Source organism: Argopecten irradians, chromosome 9 (genome assembly GCF_041381155.1).
Source record: "Argopecten irradians isolate NY chromosome 9, Ai_NY, whole genome shotgun sequence".
NCBI lineage: Eukaryota > Metazoa > Mollusca > Bivalvia > Pectinida > Pectinidae > Argopecten > Argopecten irradians.
Window position 1 is genome coordinate 21,861,923 of NC_091142.1, and position 15,739 is coordinate 21,877,661.

General features: G+C 34.9%; 1 protein-coding gene across 1 annotated transcript; it reads left to right on the forward strand.

Moving 5' to 3' along the window:
- Positions 1–4,850: 4,850 nt before the first annotated feature.
- On the forward strand, positions 4,851–7,047 carry LOC138331776 (uncharacterized). Its single transcript, XM_069279541.1, has 2 exons — positions 4,851–5,719; positions 6,202–7,047. Exons 1-2 carry the CDS (start codon positions 5,122–5,124, stop codon positions 6,372–6,374), a joined length of 771 nt encoding a protein of 256 aa, XP_069135642.1. The 5' UTR covers positions 4,851–5,121; the 3' UTR covers positions 6,375–7,047.
- Positions 7,048–15,739: the final 8,692 nt, after the last annotated feature.

A 15,739-nucleotide genomic window follows, 5' to 3' on the forward strand; every position in this document is an offset into this window, starting at 1 on the left:
TACAAGTGGAGTACCGCAGGGGAGTGTACTAGGACCAATCCTCTTCTTGATCTATGTCAATGACATGCCAGACATGCTAAACTGTACAATTAAACTTTTTGCTGACGACACAAAGTTATACTCTAAAATCAACAATATGGATGATAGACAAAACCTGCAGCACAACATAGACCAAATGTGTAAATGGACACAGACCTGGCTAATGAAACTTAATACATCCAAATGTAAATACCTGGAGATAGGCAGATCTCAAGGAAACCATGTTTATACTATTAGTCAAGATGGCATCGCAACACCAGTACAAAAAGTAGAGTCGGAAAAGGACTTAGGAGTGAACATTGACCAAAACCTGCAGTTCTCAATTCATGCCAACTCGTCAAGCTCAAAGGCCAACAAAATCATCGGTCTAATGTTTAGATCATTCTCATATATGAGCCCTCAAATGTTCCTGGCACTGTATAAATCACTTATTCGTCCAATTGTGGAATACGCAACACCAGTATCCTCACCACACCTGTTCAGAGACATGACCGTCATTGAAAATGTACAAAGACGAGCAACAAAAAGGATACCGTGTTTAAAACATCTATCCTACCAAGATCGCTTAAAGAGTCTAAGTCTACCAACACTTCAATATCGTAGAGAGCGCGCAGATATCATCCAAACCTACAAAATTCTAAATCATTTGGACATACTGAACGTTGAGTCACTATTCGATGAAATCGGACGAACTTCAACAAGGGGGCACTCCAGAAAACTATATAAAAGGCAATTCAGACTGGGAAAATCAGGCCACTTCTTCAGCAACAGAGTTATCAACATCTGGAATTCTCTACCAGAGGAAGTGGTGTGTGTTCACCATCTCTTAACACCTTCAAGTCAAGACTCAATAAGTACTGGAAAAAACCACCCAGCAAAATTTCAACCATCTTTCTGACAAAATTGTATAAATCGGGGTGAAAAAATTACTCACAGGAATGGACAGCAAACCCTGTGATATTCTAAATCCATGGAAACTTTTTAATTAGTGTTTTTATCAGAGTCTGGCACTTATAAATATGTGTCGGTATCTCATTACTATGAGATTAAGTAACATTGTGTATATATATATCTCCTGTTCCCCTAACAACGGAAAAGGATTTCAACATTTAATGAAATGACTGTATATACATTATTTTAAGCAACCGGAAGTCCATAGTACGCGTTAGGAGTACACAATGTCATTGTTTGAAGAAACTTTAATACATCTCCACAAGCTAGTCTTAGCTTACCAATGATGTCAACTGAGCGAATACTGAGCGAATACTGTATGCAAGGGATGTGTGTGTCTAGTGCGGGTGTCTACAGGTGTTAGGTATTGTTCTGGGTTGATGGCAACGAGATGGTGTGTGATTTTATATAGGAGGATGAGTCGTGATTGTAGACGGCGTGTTTTGTAGTGTTGGCCATTGGAGTGTGTATAACATGTCTGAGACTGAAGAAGTGTTATGATACCTGTTTTGTACATATCTTGCTGCTCTGCGTTGAGTTTTTTTCTATTTGTTGTATTTGGCCAGTATTGTGTGGGTCCCAGATAGAGGAGCAGTACTCAAGTTTGGGTCTAACAAGTGCTTTATATGCGTGTTCTTTAATGTGTGGTGAATTGATTGTGAGGTTTCGTTTTAGGAAACCTAGTGTTCTGTTTGCATTTGCGGTGATGTTGTTTATCTCCCTGGCTCTGGTGAGGTTTCAGTCTCGTTTCAACATTAATCATCTAAGAGTTTTTGTGACTTTCAAAACTTTTTTTTTTTCAATTTGTAGCAAGTTGACATAAGGAAAATTTGTCAAAAAATTAGACTTCTGTTGCCTGTGGAAATTTCACACTTTTTAGTTCAACATTTTTGCTTACATGTACATATGTAGAACGAATAATCATACCCTGCCTCCACTCCGGTTCCCGACGACCATCTGTCAGAAATCTTCCGTCCGTCGTTCAGAGCTACGTCATCGCAGATAGTACATATGTACTGTAACTCACCTGTGCTGTGACATTATTACAATATACATGTAGCTATATCCAGATATTTTTGCTGTAAACACTGAGATAAAAATTGAAAGAATTTAACGCTTTTAAAGCGTAACCTGGTTTTAATTTCCTGACATTTTGCAAAAAATGCTGAAAATAACAAATTGTGTATCGAGACAAAAAAAATCAAGCACACTGACCCCCCTATTTTTATGATGGTTTTATAAAGAACAACTTATTTCATGTATTTTCTTCAGACTATGATCTGCAAAACTTTAGAAAAAATAGTCGTCAGAACTTTTTCTGTTAATTTAGGGGGTAGGAGTAACATATACAGCATCTTCGCTAGCCAAGGCTTCTGATTACGTTCGTGGAGTGTAACGTAATCAGAAGCTTGGCTAGCGAAGATGCATATACAGTTGTTCTGAGCAAAAATAATGGGTTGACTGTGATATTATTATTTTCTTAAAGAAAATATTGGTATTGTCAAGTTTGTGAATATTCATACTTATCAGACAACTAATTTGCAAAATATTGCTTTAGTTTGTCGTGTGTATGCTTAAAACAGTGGATTTTTTGTTATGTTATGAAGCTCGAACAAAAAAATCATAGCGTACTCTCATCAGAAATGTCTTCGGTTATAATCAGAATACGCTCTGAGTTTTGTGTTATGGCTATTGACAATGTATCTATTCATTACAAATAAATCGTTAAATAAATTTGACTTGTGCCATCTTCCGCTAAATATAATTTCATAAATCGCATCCTCATACATGTATTCCAATTTAAAAGAATCTGTTCTCTTTGGGATGAAACAGGAGAATCTCATACTGAAGGGTTAAATTCTTAAGTTGTCAAACTTGATGCCCTCGTGTTTGACAGTTGAGAATCGTATCCCGATGGTTGAGATCTCCTGTCTCTCCCCAAAATGGATGAATGATTCTTTTTCTCTTACCCTATGTGAGCACATACAAAGATATTGATGTAAAGTCATGTATTTTTTGTTTAATTGAAAAAAATTAAAGGTTTGATAACATCAGAGCAGAAATGAAAGCAACAAGCTGTCTTCAGAATAAATAATATATTTAATATCTGTAATACAGAAGTTGAAACCATAGAACATGTTTTTTGGTATTGTCAAAATTCTTTTGAAATATGGCAAGATATGAAAAGAAAAATATATGAAAAAACTAATAATGTGGTGGAATTTAAATGAGAAACAATACTGTTTGGCGAGACTGAAAATTTTTCAATACCTCTCGATTTTATTATTCTTTATATGAAGTTAAATATTTTTTCTGTATCAAGAAAGAAACAAAAACATAAATATGCAAGGTTTGAGTGAGTTTTTGTTAACAAAATATGATGTTGAAAAAAAGCTGTCAATTAAAAATGGATGACATTGGATGTATTGAGAAATTTGATCAAATATAGATCAATTGGAAATATATTTTTGAATAGTTCTTGAAATATGCCAATCGATGTTTGTATGATGTTTTATGTTGTTGTACTTAAATATGTATGATTTGAATCCTTTTTGTTTTGTTTGTGTATTTTCTATAATTTCTCTTTATATATATATGTGTGTGTGTGTGTGTGTGTGTGTGTGTGTGTGTGTGTGTGTGTCTTTTTGTGCTAGTTTTTGTTTGTATATACAAATATTTTATTCACCCCACTACAAACATTAAACCAAAACAATTAAATTCCAAATCTTAATGTGAACAGAATACTCAATACACAAGTAATTTTCTTTAAAAGTTTTTCCTTTTTTTCTCTTTAACTACAATGGCTCTAAAAATTATGTTTATTGTTTAAATTGATGCATGCTGTGCGAGAGCCCTCCTGTGCGAGGACAATATTGTTCGGAGGTTGACCCCAGGGCACCCCAACCCAGGCAGCTCTCACCAAATTACCGATGTGTATATACATTTGTTGCAATGCCACAAATGTATAAACACATCATATACAGCTTGGGGAATAAAATATTTGAACTGTGAAAAAAATAATGTGTAGCTTATCTTTACCCTATGGTGAAATAGAAAAATCTCACACCGGTACAATTGTGGATATATATCCCTGTCCATGTCCGGGGTAAGAGCAAATAAACTGCATTTGGGGTTTCTGCTACACCTCCTCTGGACCCACTCCTGGATATGTTTTTCCAACAAAGGTAATTTCTTTTCTTTCTGAAATCAAACGAACACATTTACAACCATTTGTGATGATGCACCCACATGCCACATTACAACTTGTGGCCTTTGGTGACGCCATCCCAGACAAGTTTGATTTTACTTTATAACCACATGATTTATGCCGGTAGGATGAAAAAGGGTGCTGAATATTTAAGGTTTTTTCTTCTTCCATATGGTGCTTGTTTCTGTACCAAACCAGAAGCCATACCAAACACACTCTTCTGTGATAATGTATATAATAGTTTTAAACACGCCATTGAAACAATTAACATAAGTTAGAAAAATAAATATTAAAAATTGTTTGAAGAAATGTTATTCAATTAAGTAATTTTAACTTTTCTTACTGCGTACATGTACTGTATATTGTTGTGCGTGGTTTTTTGGGGGATTTTTTCCCCGCGTATTTTTGCTATTTTAAGGAAAATTTACTGTTCATGTTATTATTCGTCTTTGTCAAATAAATCTTTTCCACCCTGCCAACATGGCTACGTGCCAGTTAAACAGTCTGGGGTTGCGTTTATCTTATAATTACCTGTATTCACCTTACAATACACTCGGGTGTGTTATCTACCCGTATACGGACAGACAAGGGTCAGTGATCATCATGAAATACAAAGAATATATCTGCGCTCTGATGACATATACAGACATTGTCTAAAGTGCATAAATGTAAAGGTAAATACTACTGTATAATGACATACATTTGTAATTTAAACTATTACACACACCATTTTACATTGCAGTCGACATACGGTGTGCAATGTAAACAAGTCTACTGCTACGTACTGTATGGATACAGGCTATAGCTAATGTTTACCTGTATAAAAGCTAAATATAGAACGCGAAATGAATAGAATTTAACCGTGTAATGCAATATCTAATAGGATAGTTTGCGACCAGGAAGTTTCTTCAAACAATACAAAGATGGCGACTAAGTTAGGTGTGCTTCTGTCTGTTAGTTCAGTAGTTATTCTTCTGCTAACTGCTGTTGTTATGTTGGTGCCGAATCTGATCAGCTACAAAGTATGTGTGTCAATGACCGAAGTGATGGAGGAGATGAACATAGCGAGGTCCGCAGTGATGGGGGCAGATGGTCAGCCACACATCCAAACAACGAATGTGCCACCGGGTACCTCTTGTGATTTTGGAATGAGCGTATCATTGGGGATTTGGCGTTGTAAATTTTCAACAATAGCCCCTACTGTCCCTTCCGACATGTTAGGTCAGGACGTCTCATCATCCCTTCTCGGCCAAATGAGTGGTGCTGTTCCACAAGGTCAGACAGGTCAAGGAGAACCGGTAGAATCCCCAGGTGGCCAGACAGGACCAGGTATCCCTGCAGCCCCAGCAGGCCAAGGCCCTTCACTAGCAGCGTTAGCCATGACGTCACATTCGTGGGAAGGTTCTTACAAAACTCTTGGAGATGAAGTTGAATCAACCCTTGTCGAGATCGTATCAATGATGGATACAAACGGCGTCTCTAAGATCTTTCTCGGTGACAAAGCCTGGGAGTCTATTGGAGGTAATGATTCACAAATGATATTCTCTTACAGGGTTGTTTGATGTCCTGATATGGTATCTTTCTGTAATGTTTTATTGTCGGAAATACAAGGTATGCCCTCTAATTCAACACATGCCGTATAGGCAGTTATTTTCGCGGGATGATCCCATCCCCCCGAGTTGGAGTAGAAAGAAATGAGAAATTTAGATTTTTTTCCTGTTGTTAATATAATTCTAGTTATCTTTATGTACACCAAGTTTATCAAAGCTGACAATGCATGTTTCAAAATTATGAGTTTGATATTGAAAAGAAATAATAATGAATTATCAGATTGTCCATTATGAGACATTTCTCTGTCCTTAAGGACTTGGCAGCAATTTTAGTTCTATACCTACATTCCAACACACGCCAACTCCTATATCAAACTCATGTATGGACACATTTGAGGTATTTTAACTTGCATTATTAGCTTCATATAAAACGGACTTTTCTGTACCTTTCAGATTTGATACGTACAGTCTACATTCGTGCTGAAATAGAAATGATCATCGCCTTGCTGTTCAGCTTGTTTGCTGCCATAATCACACTCCGGAACCTTTTTGGAGAAAAGCAGCAGACCGATCCATTGTTGATCACCTGGGCAGCATTGTGTCACGTGATTCAAGGTATTTATTGAATTCGTTTTTAAAAGAAGCTCAAAATGATGCATTGGATATCTATTCCAGAAAATCGCGATATATCGTAAAAGGTATCCAATGTTCTAGATAAGGTATTTGATGTTCTGATTAATTAATAATGTTCTGATTTTTCCATTAGCCATACAAAACAAATAATATATACATGTAGTAACCGCTAAGTGTTAGGGCTATTGATACCACGGATTTAACCCAGGAGATATTCTCATGCGAGCATAAACAAGCATTTTAGTACTGCTGAAGCAAAGAAATACCTTTCCAACCCCCTCTGATCGCCGCAAGCTATTATTGCGACTTTAACTAAAAATAATGAATCTCCAACCAGCCCCTTATACTACATGTATGTAGCTACACGTCATTGAAAATGAAAATCAATAAAGAAAGGAATACAATTAATCTAAACAATGACTTTCTAAAAATAGAAATTGTGCAAGTCACAGAATAATCATGTAACTCAGGAAACTATTCGAGATATTTTGATTCATTAAAAAATATACTATGGTCAAGAAATAATTGAAGCCACCAGAGTGCTGACAAGGATTTTCTATAAATAGCGACATTGACCTTGACCTAACAATCTTGAACTTCTGTCAAAGATATTCACATGCTTTACTTGTTTGAGATGTTGCAATAGAGATACTGTATACTGTTGAATATTTGATATTATGTTTAGTTTGTGTTTATTATTTGACTTCATATTCATTGTATTATGTACGTCGGTCTTCTTTTTTGCAAACAAAACTAAATAACAACAACCAATGTTGTATAAGAATGCAGTCAGAGGATATGCATACCACTAAGAAATATATCATAAGCAAACAAAAGTATGTCTGTATAGTGATATGCAACCTAATCCAGTACTACACAAAATACCCATGACATATATACTTTCGCTATGGTACTTCAAGATCCGTTTGCTGAAAATCAAATCCGGCGTATACAGGAAACTTTAAGCCTAAATTCGGTAATAAGACCCCTCCCATTAAAATCATTTTTATGGTAGAGGGCCAAATTGCCAGAAGAATACGATACCATAATCCAAATGAGTTTTAGGTCCAGATACCCAAGGTTATTCAGGTTGGAAAGAATTATCCTCTATCCGGTGCAATTTGATAAATAATACTTATATATACAGCTCTTTTCTTGTTGTAATATAATACATGCTTTTGGTCACAAATCATTATACTGTGATTATATGAAATATTTTTATTGAATCTGTATTTATATATATTTATGTCACATGCTGGGGAAAGGTGATGCTTTATTGTAGTGAGATTATATACAACTTTTATTCTAGACAAGAATGAGCAGAGAAGTATTAGATGGAGTAATTGTATGTTGTTTACCCTATAAGGGCAACGGGATAGTGTTTAAACTTTGTACTGTGGACTTGCGATAATCCGGACACCGAGCGACAGTCCGGAAAACTCGCAATTTGTATGAATTTATCAGGGATAGATTTGATTATTCACAATCCAGAAGGTTTGGGGTTGGGACGCAATTAAAGTGGTTGGTTATCAAGGGTCCACTATGTAAGAAAGTGATCTGTGAGAACTTAATGTATCAATGGAGTAATGATCTATGTAGTATTATGGGGAATAGTTGTTGAGTGAAAAGAATACATGTTGGGGAGATATTGTAATAATGTTGAAGTTATACGTATGTGCAATTACTGGGCGAAAATGTTTTTTTTTCTTCAGTTATCCATAAAAAGCCATACGTTTTCACGAATAAAATTGATTTTTGAAAATCATTCAAAGGCGTAATAAGAAAATGTAGGATGCCTCATAAACATTAATGTAACACAGCATTGTAAGTATTGTATAAACCCTCAAAATATTGGTAACTTTAAATAGTAACTAAAAATAGCGAATAACAAAATTAAAGCTCTTCTTGGTTCGTCAGTATGTAAATGACATATGATTTTAAGTGGGGGTATTTTGATTTTAGTGATGAAATGAGGGCTTGATAAAAAGTGTTGGGAAATTTATATATTACTACAGTGTTGTATATTGATACATTTTGTGATATTGAGAGACTTTGTTTGGTCTACCTTTACTAAAGTATATTGTGTGGTTGTATGTTGTTACAGCGTTACTATTAACACTGTGATTTTTGAGAGAAATTTACGATGGTAAGAAGGATGTTGGGCTATTGAGAGACTTTTCCGATGTTGATAGGTATACTGTAAGTTACTTTGAAGGAAAGTTACTACGTCGGAAAGAAAGAAATGGTTGAGTAAAAATGATTGAATATAGACAGATATTAATAATGTTGGATGATGATTTTTGTTTGATTGTGGAATACGTTATATCGTGACAGGGAATAGCAAGATATATTGAAGATACTTATCGCTAATGTGTGGTATAATTATTAAAACATTTATAATTATAATAGGTATGGATGCTCTTAATTAAATTAGTATGACTACATGTTTAGTGGATTAGGATAAACATGAACTGTTTGCTGAATGTTGAATGGAAATGTACCACTTCTGGGTCAATTGTGATATTCATCATTGTCTTCTATTTGTGATATAAGGCAAGTGTGATAATGTGATGTAATATAAGATAACTTGAATGTGAAACTATGATGTTGAAAAAACCTAAGCTATACACTTTTAAATGCAACATTTATTTTCATATGCAAGAATTACATATCTGAACACATGTTTGATGTACATACAATGTACCTACAGAAATTTATATTCATGCATTTTTGTTACCAAATGATTAACAACTATTTTGTTTATTTTTCGATGAATTCACTTTTTTACAGGCACAATATTCTCAAATTCATTGAACATTCCACAAGTTCTCACAATCCTCGACTCAATTTTCTAACCTAGTATTAAAATGGCAAATTTCTAGATATTTGTATATATTAAGCATATTTAATGCAAAATTGACGATGTTTTGATATTAACGTTTTCATCATTTACAGCTGTTGTCTTAGTTTCGAGTAATATTTGTCAGCGCTGATTAGTCAGATAGCGGCAAGGAAGGATCATTTAATAGTATTATATGTTACTATTCAGGTGCATTAAACACAGTGGATTTAGATATTCAGCATTTCAATGCCAGGCACATCTGTTAACGTCTGGGTTTTTTTTAAATAGACACCCGTAATACAATTTGAAATTTTGAATTAAAAATTTAGAAATTAGATCTGTTATAACGGATTGTCAACAGACAAACATATGGATTAATAGAATTCAATCTTGCTTCACCATAATTAGTAACTGTAAACTTAAATTAGAGCTATTATTTTAACTGTTCAATTAAATGTTTTTAATTTGCATGCAATACATAATTTGTAAAAATGATCTGCCCTATAGTTTTTTATTATTGATATTTTCTATGCAAAAATAAAATACATTAGAAATTTTATCTACATGAATAAAATGTATTACAATGTTGTGTTCCATATTCGAGTATTTTATCTATCTTAGCTTTAGAATTATCTGTTAATTTCGAATAAAAGTTTTGGCCTGGCAATTTTATGTTCGATTTGGAAAATACTGTTACTGATTCCGAAGGATTTTGATAAAGATTTGATACAGTATATATCATCACATTGTAACTCATTTTACATGTTACATACTGTGGTATTGTAATAACATGACGGAATGAAATGAATGATTCTTCAAAAAGTTTTGTTTTCAATTAATAACTTCTTTTCAAATTACTTAAAAAGTACTACCTAATCGAACAGTGAAATTGTCAGTCGAAACGCACAGAAATTATTTTGGTGCTCCAATGAAAATAAGTCTGAAGTTTTGACAAAAGTGTCTGAATTATTAAAAAATGGTATATTCATTTTAGGCAATGTATGACTTCAGTATCATTATGTTTAACATTGAAAAGAGTTTATACCTTAAAAACCATGCCTGATGTCAGCAAAGCGTAAACATTTGAGAATGATGAGTAATAATAGCATCACGCATATGTGGCTTTAATGTATTTGCATAACAGTAGACACAACGATTTATATAAAACCTCACAACAATTTTATCGATATTTGTTAACATCAGTTTTTATATGTATTATATTTGACGAACTTACCCACTCAATTTTACAATTTCTTTATTTTTGATAAACATGTTTTTGGTGTTATAATTTTGCCAAAATAGGTAGCTGTACATATTTACATTATCAAGATGCATTTACACATGTACAAGTATATGATTATATAAACTTCTAAATTGAATGAGATTTAGATAAAGAGACATTGTCAAATGTTTACGATGTTATTAAGGTATTGCCAAAATGTTAAAGTATTGAATGTGATAGACATTATAAGATTATCATCAGCTCTATTGGTGAAATCATAATAAAGGGTCGTTTGGATGGGGCAACACTGGCCTTTAATATTTATAAATAGAAGTAAAATGTTTTAAAAAAATGTCTTTTTGTTGTATAAAACAGATTGTCTCATTTAGATAATTATGTGCGGATGGACATTGCAGGTATATTTTATTGTTTTTCTGGTATCGCTCATGTCTTCATCAAGTAAATATATGTTAAACCAAACATATTTTAAGTCAAAATATACTTCAACATGTACTGCACGATCATATTGTATTTGATAACTGTTAAATGTAAATACTGCTGCAAGTGATATACTAATTATGAAATTATATACAAGCAAAATGATAAATGATATTGACACAAAAAAATTAATTTGGTTTCCATCAAGAAAATTATAACCATTTCTACAATCAATCCTTCAAGCAGTTGTCGGTTGTAAAGGTGTATTTCGACAAGACAAGACAAGTCATTAGTATTTTTCATCTTACACCTATATATACATGGACTTTTTGAAACATTGGTACTAATAATATCTTCTTCTTTTTGCGAATGTTTCCTCACTGATAGCTATCTCGATATTTCTCAGGGTGTAACCAGACGAATACAATTAAATATTTTTCAAATTCATTTGAACATCTATATATATATAAGTTAATCTATCCCTGTTTACTTACTGAAAGGTGCTATTAAATTGGGTTCTTTACAGTTGCTGCTTTTTATGCATAGAAAAGAACTGAAATATCCGGATAATTTTTAGCTCACCTGGCCCGAAGGGCCGGTGAGCTTATGTCATGGCGCGGCGTCCGTCGTCCGTCGTCCGTCCGTCGTCCGTCGTCCGTCCGTCGTCCGTCCGTCAACATTTCCTTTAAATCGCTACTAGTCATAGAGTTCTGCATAGATTGTAACCAAATTTGGCCACAAACATCCTTGGGGGAAGGGGAACAGAACTTGTATAAAGTTTGGCTCTGACCCCCCGGGGGCAGGAGGGGCGGGGGCCCAATAGGGGAAATAGAGGTAAATCCTATAAATCGCTACTTGTCCTAGAGTTCTGCATGGATTGTAACCAAATTTGGCCACAAACATCCTTGGGGGAAGGGGAACAGAACTTGTATAAAGTTTGGCTCTGACCCCCCGGGGGCAGGAGGGGCGGGGCCCAATAGGGGAAATAGAGGTAAATCCTATAAATCGCTACTTGTCCTAGAGTTCTGCATGGATTGTAACCACACAAACATCCTTGGGGGAAGGGGAACAGAACTTGTATAAAGTTTGGCTCTGACCCCCCCGGGGGCAGGAGGGGCGGGGCCCAATAGGGGAAATAGAGGTAAATTCTATAAATCGCTACTTGTCCTAGAGTTCTGCATGGATTGTAACCAAATTGGACACAAACATCCTTGGGGGAAGGGAACAGAACTTGTATAAAGTTTGGCTCTGACCCCCCGGGGGGCAGGGAGGGGCATAGGGGGAACCCCAATAGGGGAAATAGAGGTAAATCCTATAAATCGCTACTTGTCCTAGAGTAATCATAATTCTGTCCATGGTCCGGATTGTAACCAAATTTGGCCACAAACATCCTTGGGGGAAGGGAACAGAACTTGTATAAAGTTTGGCTCTGACCCCCCCGGGGGCAGGAGGGGCGGGCCCAATAGGGGAAATAGAGGCAAATCCTATAAATCGCTACTTGTCCTAGAGTTCTGCATGGATTGTAACCAAATTTGGCCACAAACATCCTTGGGGGAAGGGAACAGAACTTGTATAAAGTTTGGCTCTGACCCCCCCGGGGGCAGGAGGGGCGGGCCCAATAGGGGAAATAGAGGCAAATCCTATAAATCGCTACTTGTCCTAGAGTTCTGCATGGATTGTAACCAAATTTGGCCACAAACATCCTTGGGGGAAGGGGAACAGAACTTGTATAAAGTTAGGCTCTGACCCCCCGGGGGCAGGAGGGGCGGGGCCCAATAGGGGAAATAGAGGTAAATATTTGAATTCCTTCAGAAAAGAAACAATGAGCCTGTATTTAGAACATTACTTGGCATTACAAACCAGGTGAGCGATACAGGCCCTCTGGGCCTCTTGTTATTATGTTGATTGACCTCAGTTTCAACTTGATAGAAAACATGTGATATGATGTTTTGGTGATTGAATAATTGATGGCATTAGTGCTTTATTAAAGAGGGATTGGAGAGCTGTGAGTACAGTTGACAAAAAGCAGGGTATTGCTTGATTTTGAAATCGATTATAGATACTTTAGTTATATGGTTGTACTGTACCTGTACCTATTTTAGTGTGATGTGCGCTACGTCAAAAACAGAGCCAAATATCTTTAAAAAGTCAACACCCTCTCGAGAGTGGTGCTAAAACCTGTTAAATTAAGTAAAGGTAGAGTATTTGATATTAAAAGATGTATAGTACTTATGCATATGCAGTAGATTTAACAACCCAGTATACCTATTTTATTTACTGGAGGATAAGTCCAGCAATCAGATCTATGTTTAGGTTTATAGAATAATATATAGGCAAGCAAAAAAGTCTAATAATATAGGCAGGTTTAGCGGACTTAATATCAGCGTGTTTGATTTCGCTGACAGTTGAGCGATTTTGAAATTTTTGTTGGTATTCATGTATAATAATCCCATATATGAATAAAGTTAAAACAGTTCTTCCAGAACCATGTATTTATTCATTTCTCATTAGAAAGAGAAAATATGATGACAAGAATAAGCACTGTTCTTGTATAACCACATGTAACAAGTATACATATACATATGGTTGTGTAGCTTAAATTTCTAAATGATATGTTTATTTGATTCACAATATTTTAATATGAATTAATGTAAAATGTCAACCAATGTACTGCTTATTTGTAAAATTCGCTTCAGTTTAGAGCGTTTATACGAACAGCTGGATTTATAACTGGTAACATTTATGTAATGAGTTTGATGAAATAATGAAATTGTTAGGTTTGCTGAAAATTTTTTTTATCGTGATCCATTATTTGCCTGCTATGCAACACGCCATATTTTCTCTAGTACCTCCTCAAACTATATCCGATTAATAAAATTGTCAATTATAAATTGATATTTTTGTTTAAGTGTTATAATTATTAAAACATGTAATTCCCCTTGTATCGATGCTATAAGACTATAATATATACATGTACTTACCCTTTGACGATCGAGATAAATTCGCTGTCCAATATACCCACAAACAAGCCCAAGCTACTGGTTTGATAACTGAAGCATATCCCAGATAATAACAGCAAGGCTTATCTTGATACAATGTCATTGGGAGTTTTAAAAAGTGTATTCCTATAGATGACGTGTACCATAGAGTTTTCAAGAAAATTAAATTGACATATTTTTAAAACATTCCTCGTATGTACATTCATGTTTATCTAAAATTCAAACTTGAAGCGATTGCTGTCGAAGGCGGTGCTATATTTCCAGAGTTCGAAATAATAATAATTCATGATTTTCGAAAAGTGTCATCGATATTGTAAGAATTCGCCATGTCCAAGATTTCCAACCACTGGAGCAAACTTGAATCCGTTACCCGAAGAAAAGATATAGATAAATTTTACATGTTGCCATTAAAGGGCCACTACCTTTCCGAAACGGCTTTTAATTTTTAAAATAGGAATGTAAAACGAGATCAATAATTTTGTAGAGTCGCAGAAGTTATTAACTATTCGTTTACTAGCACACTTATCATCACCTTCAGAACTGTTTAATAAGAATAAATAAAATGTTAATTTTCATAACGCGGGTCGTTTTATGTTTCCCGCCGTCGTCCTAAATGCCGCGCGGTAGTTGACTATCACTGCGCCAGACGGCAAAACAGCGAAATGAATCTCCACTGTTATCGTACATTAGACAGGAAATCTTGCATAAGTTTGGTGTTGTTACCTCATCTTAAGCCATCGATATATATTTTCTTTTGTTATTAATGTTTTTAGGAAACCTTTAAATTTTGCTCCGGAAAGGTAGTGGACCTTTAAGATTAACGTTCGTTTACTGCACTATCCTGCACCAGTTGTATATACACTACATTATGGTAGAAAATCGAGTTTTTATACATGTATGTGTTTTACATTTTCCCTATGGGTATTATTGGTACTTTATTAATAAAGAAGTTGCAAAAAACAGGATTCGCTTTGAAAATATCACGAAGTTACTAAGTATGGAGATTGTTGATATGCAGTCGCGGTTTTTTTCGAACTTATTTAAAAAATGGCGGCACATTGGAATATAGTTGTTAATTTGCAATAAGACGTCGAGGTATGAGAGAGATATCGGGATCACGAAATATTGTAAATCCGATTGGTCGCGAATTTAAGTATTCTATACAGTTGTTTCATGAGTAAAAAGTCAAAATCTTTTCCCGAGGTGTTGGAACAACCCCGAAGAACTGTTTCCCGAGGCCGACAGGAATGAGTCTTCACTATTGACTGATAAGGCATGAAACAACTTTTGTTTTATTGTTCGAACCGCAGTCTTAAACTTGTCACTTATAGGAAGAATTTTGTTGAAAGAATATTTGGGTCCGGCGCGCCTGTGTTTATGACGTCAACATTCATGCAAAAATTACTCGCCGTTCAACAGTCAAACTATTGATTGACCGGTCAATAGTTTGTAAGAAATTAATTGTATATTTGTAACGAATTTTATGCAATTTCATGTATAAGCTGTCGAAACGTAGCTATATTTAAACAGTCAGGTCACAATACATCTTGGGTACTTGTAGTATGCTAATGTTACTTAAAATTATTATTTTCTACTGAGCTGACATTATCATGTTAAGAATGTAATACTCCCAGATGTTCCTCATTTAATATGCAATATATCTTACAGTATACAATAAATAAGAAAGTGTTTGTGATAATAATTCTTCTGTTCTAACACAATTAAGCATAGGCACAGCTGAAACAATGAATGCTAATCAGTATCAGTATTATGCCAAATTATTACGATTCACATACAGAACGAACTACACTACACGAGGTAACATATATATGCAAACCTGCATACAAAAGTATCTTA

Coding starts and splice junctions, on each gene's coding strand:
- LOC138331776 (XM_069279541.1), top strand. CDS start 5,122: ATGGCGACTAAGTTAGGTGTGCTTCTGTCTGTTAGTTCAGTAGTTATT. Junction 5,720..6,201: donor AGCCTGGGAGTCTATTGGAG/GTAATGATTCAC, acceptor TGTACCTTTCAG/ATTTGATACGTACAGTCTAC.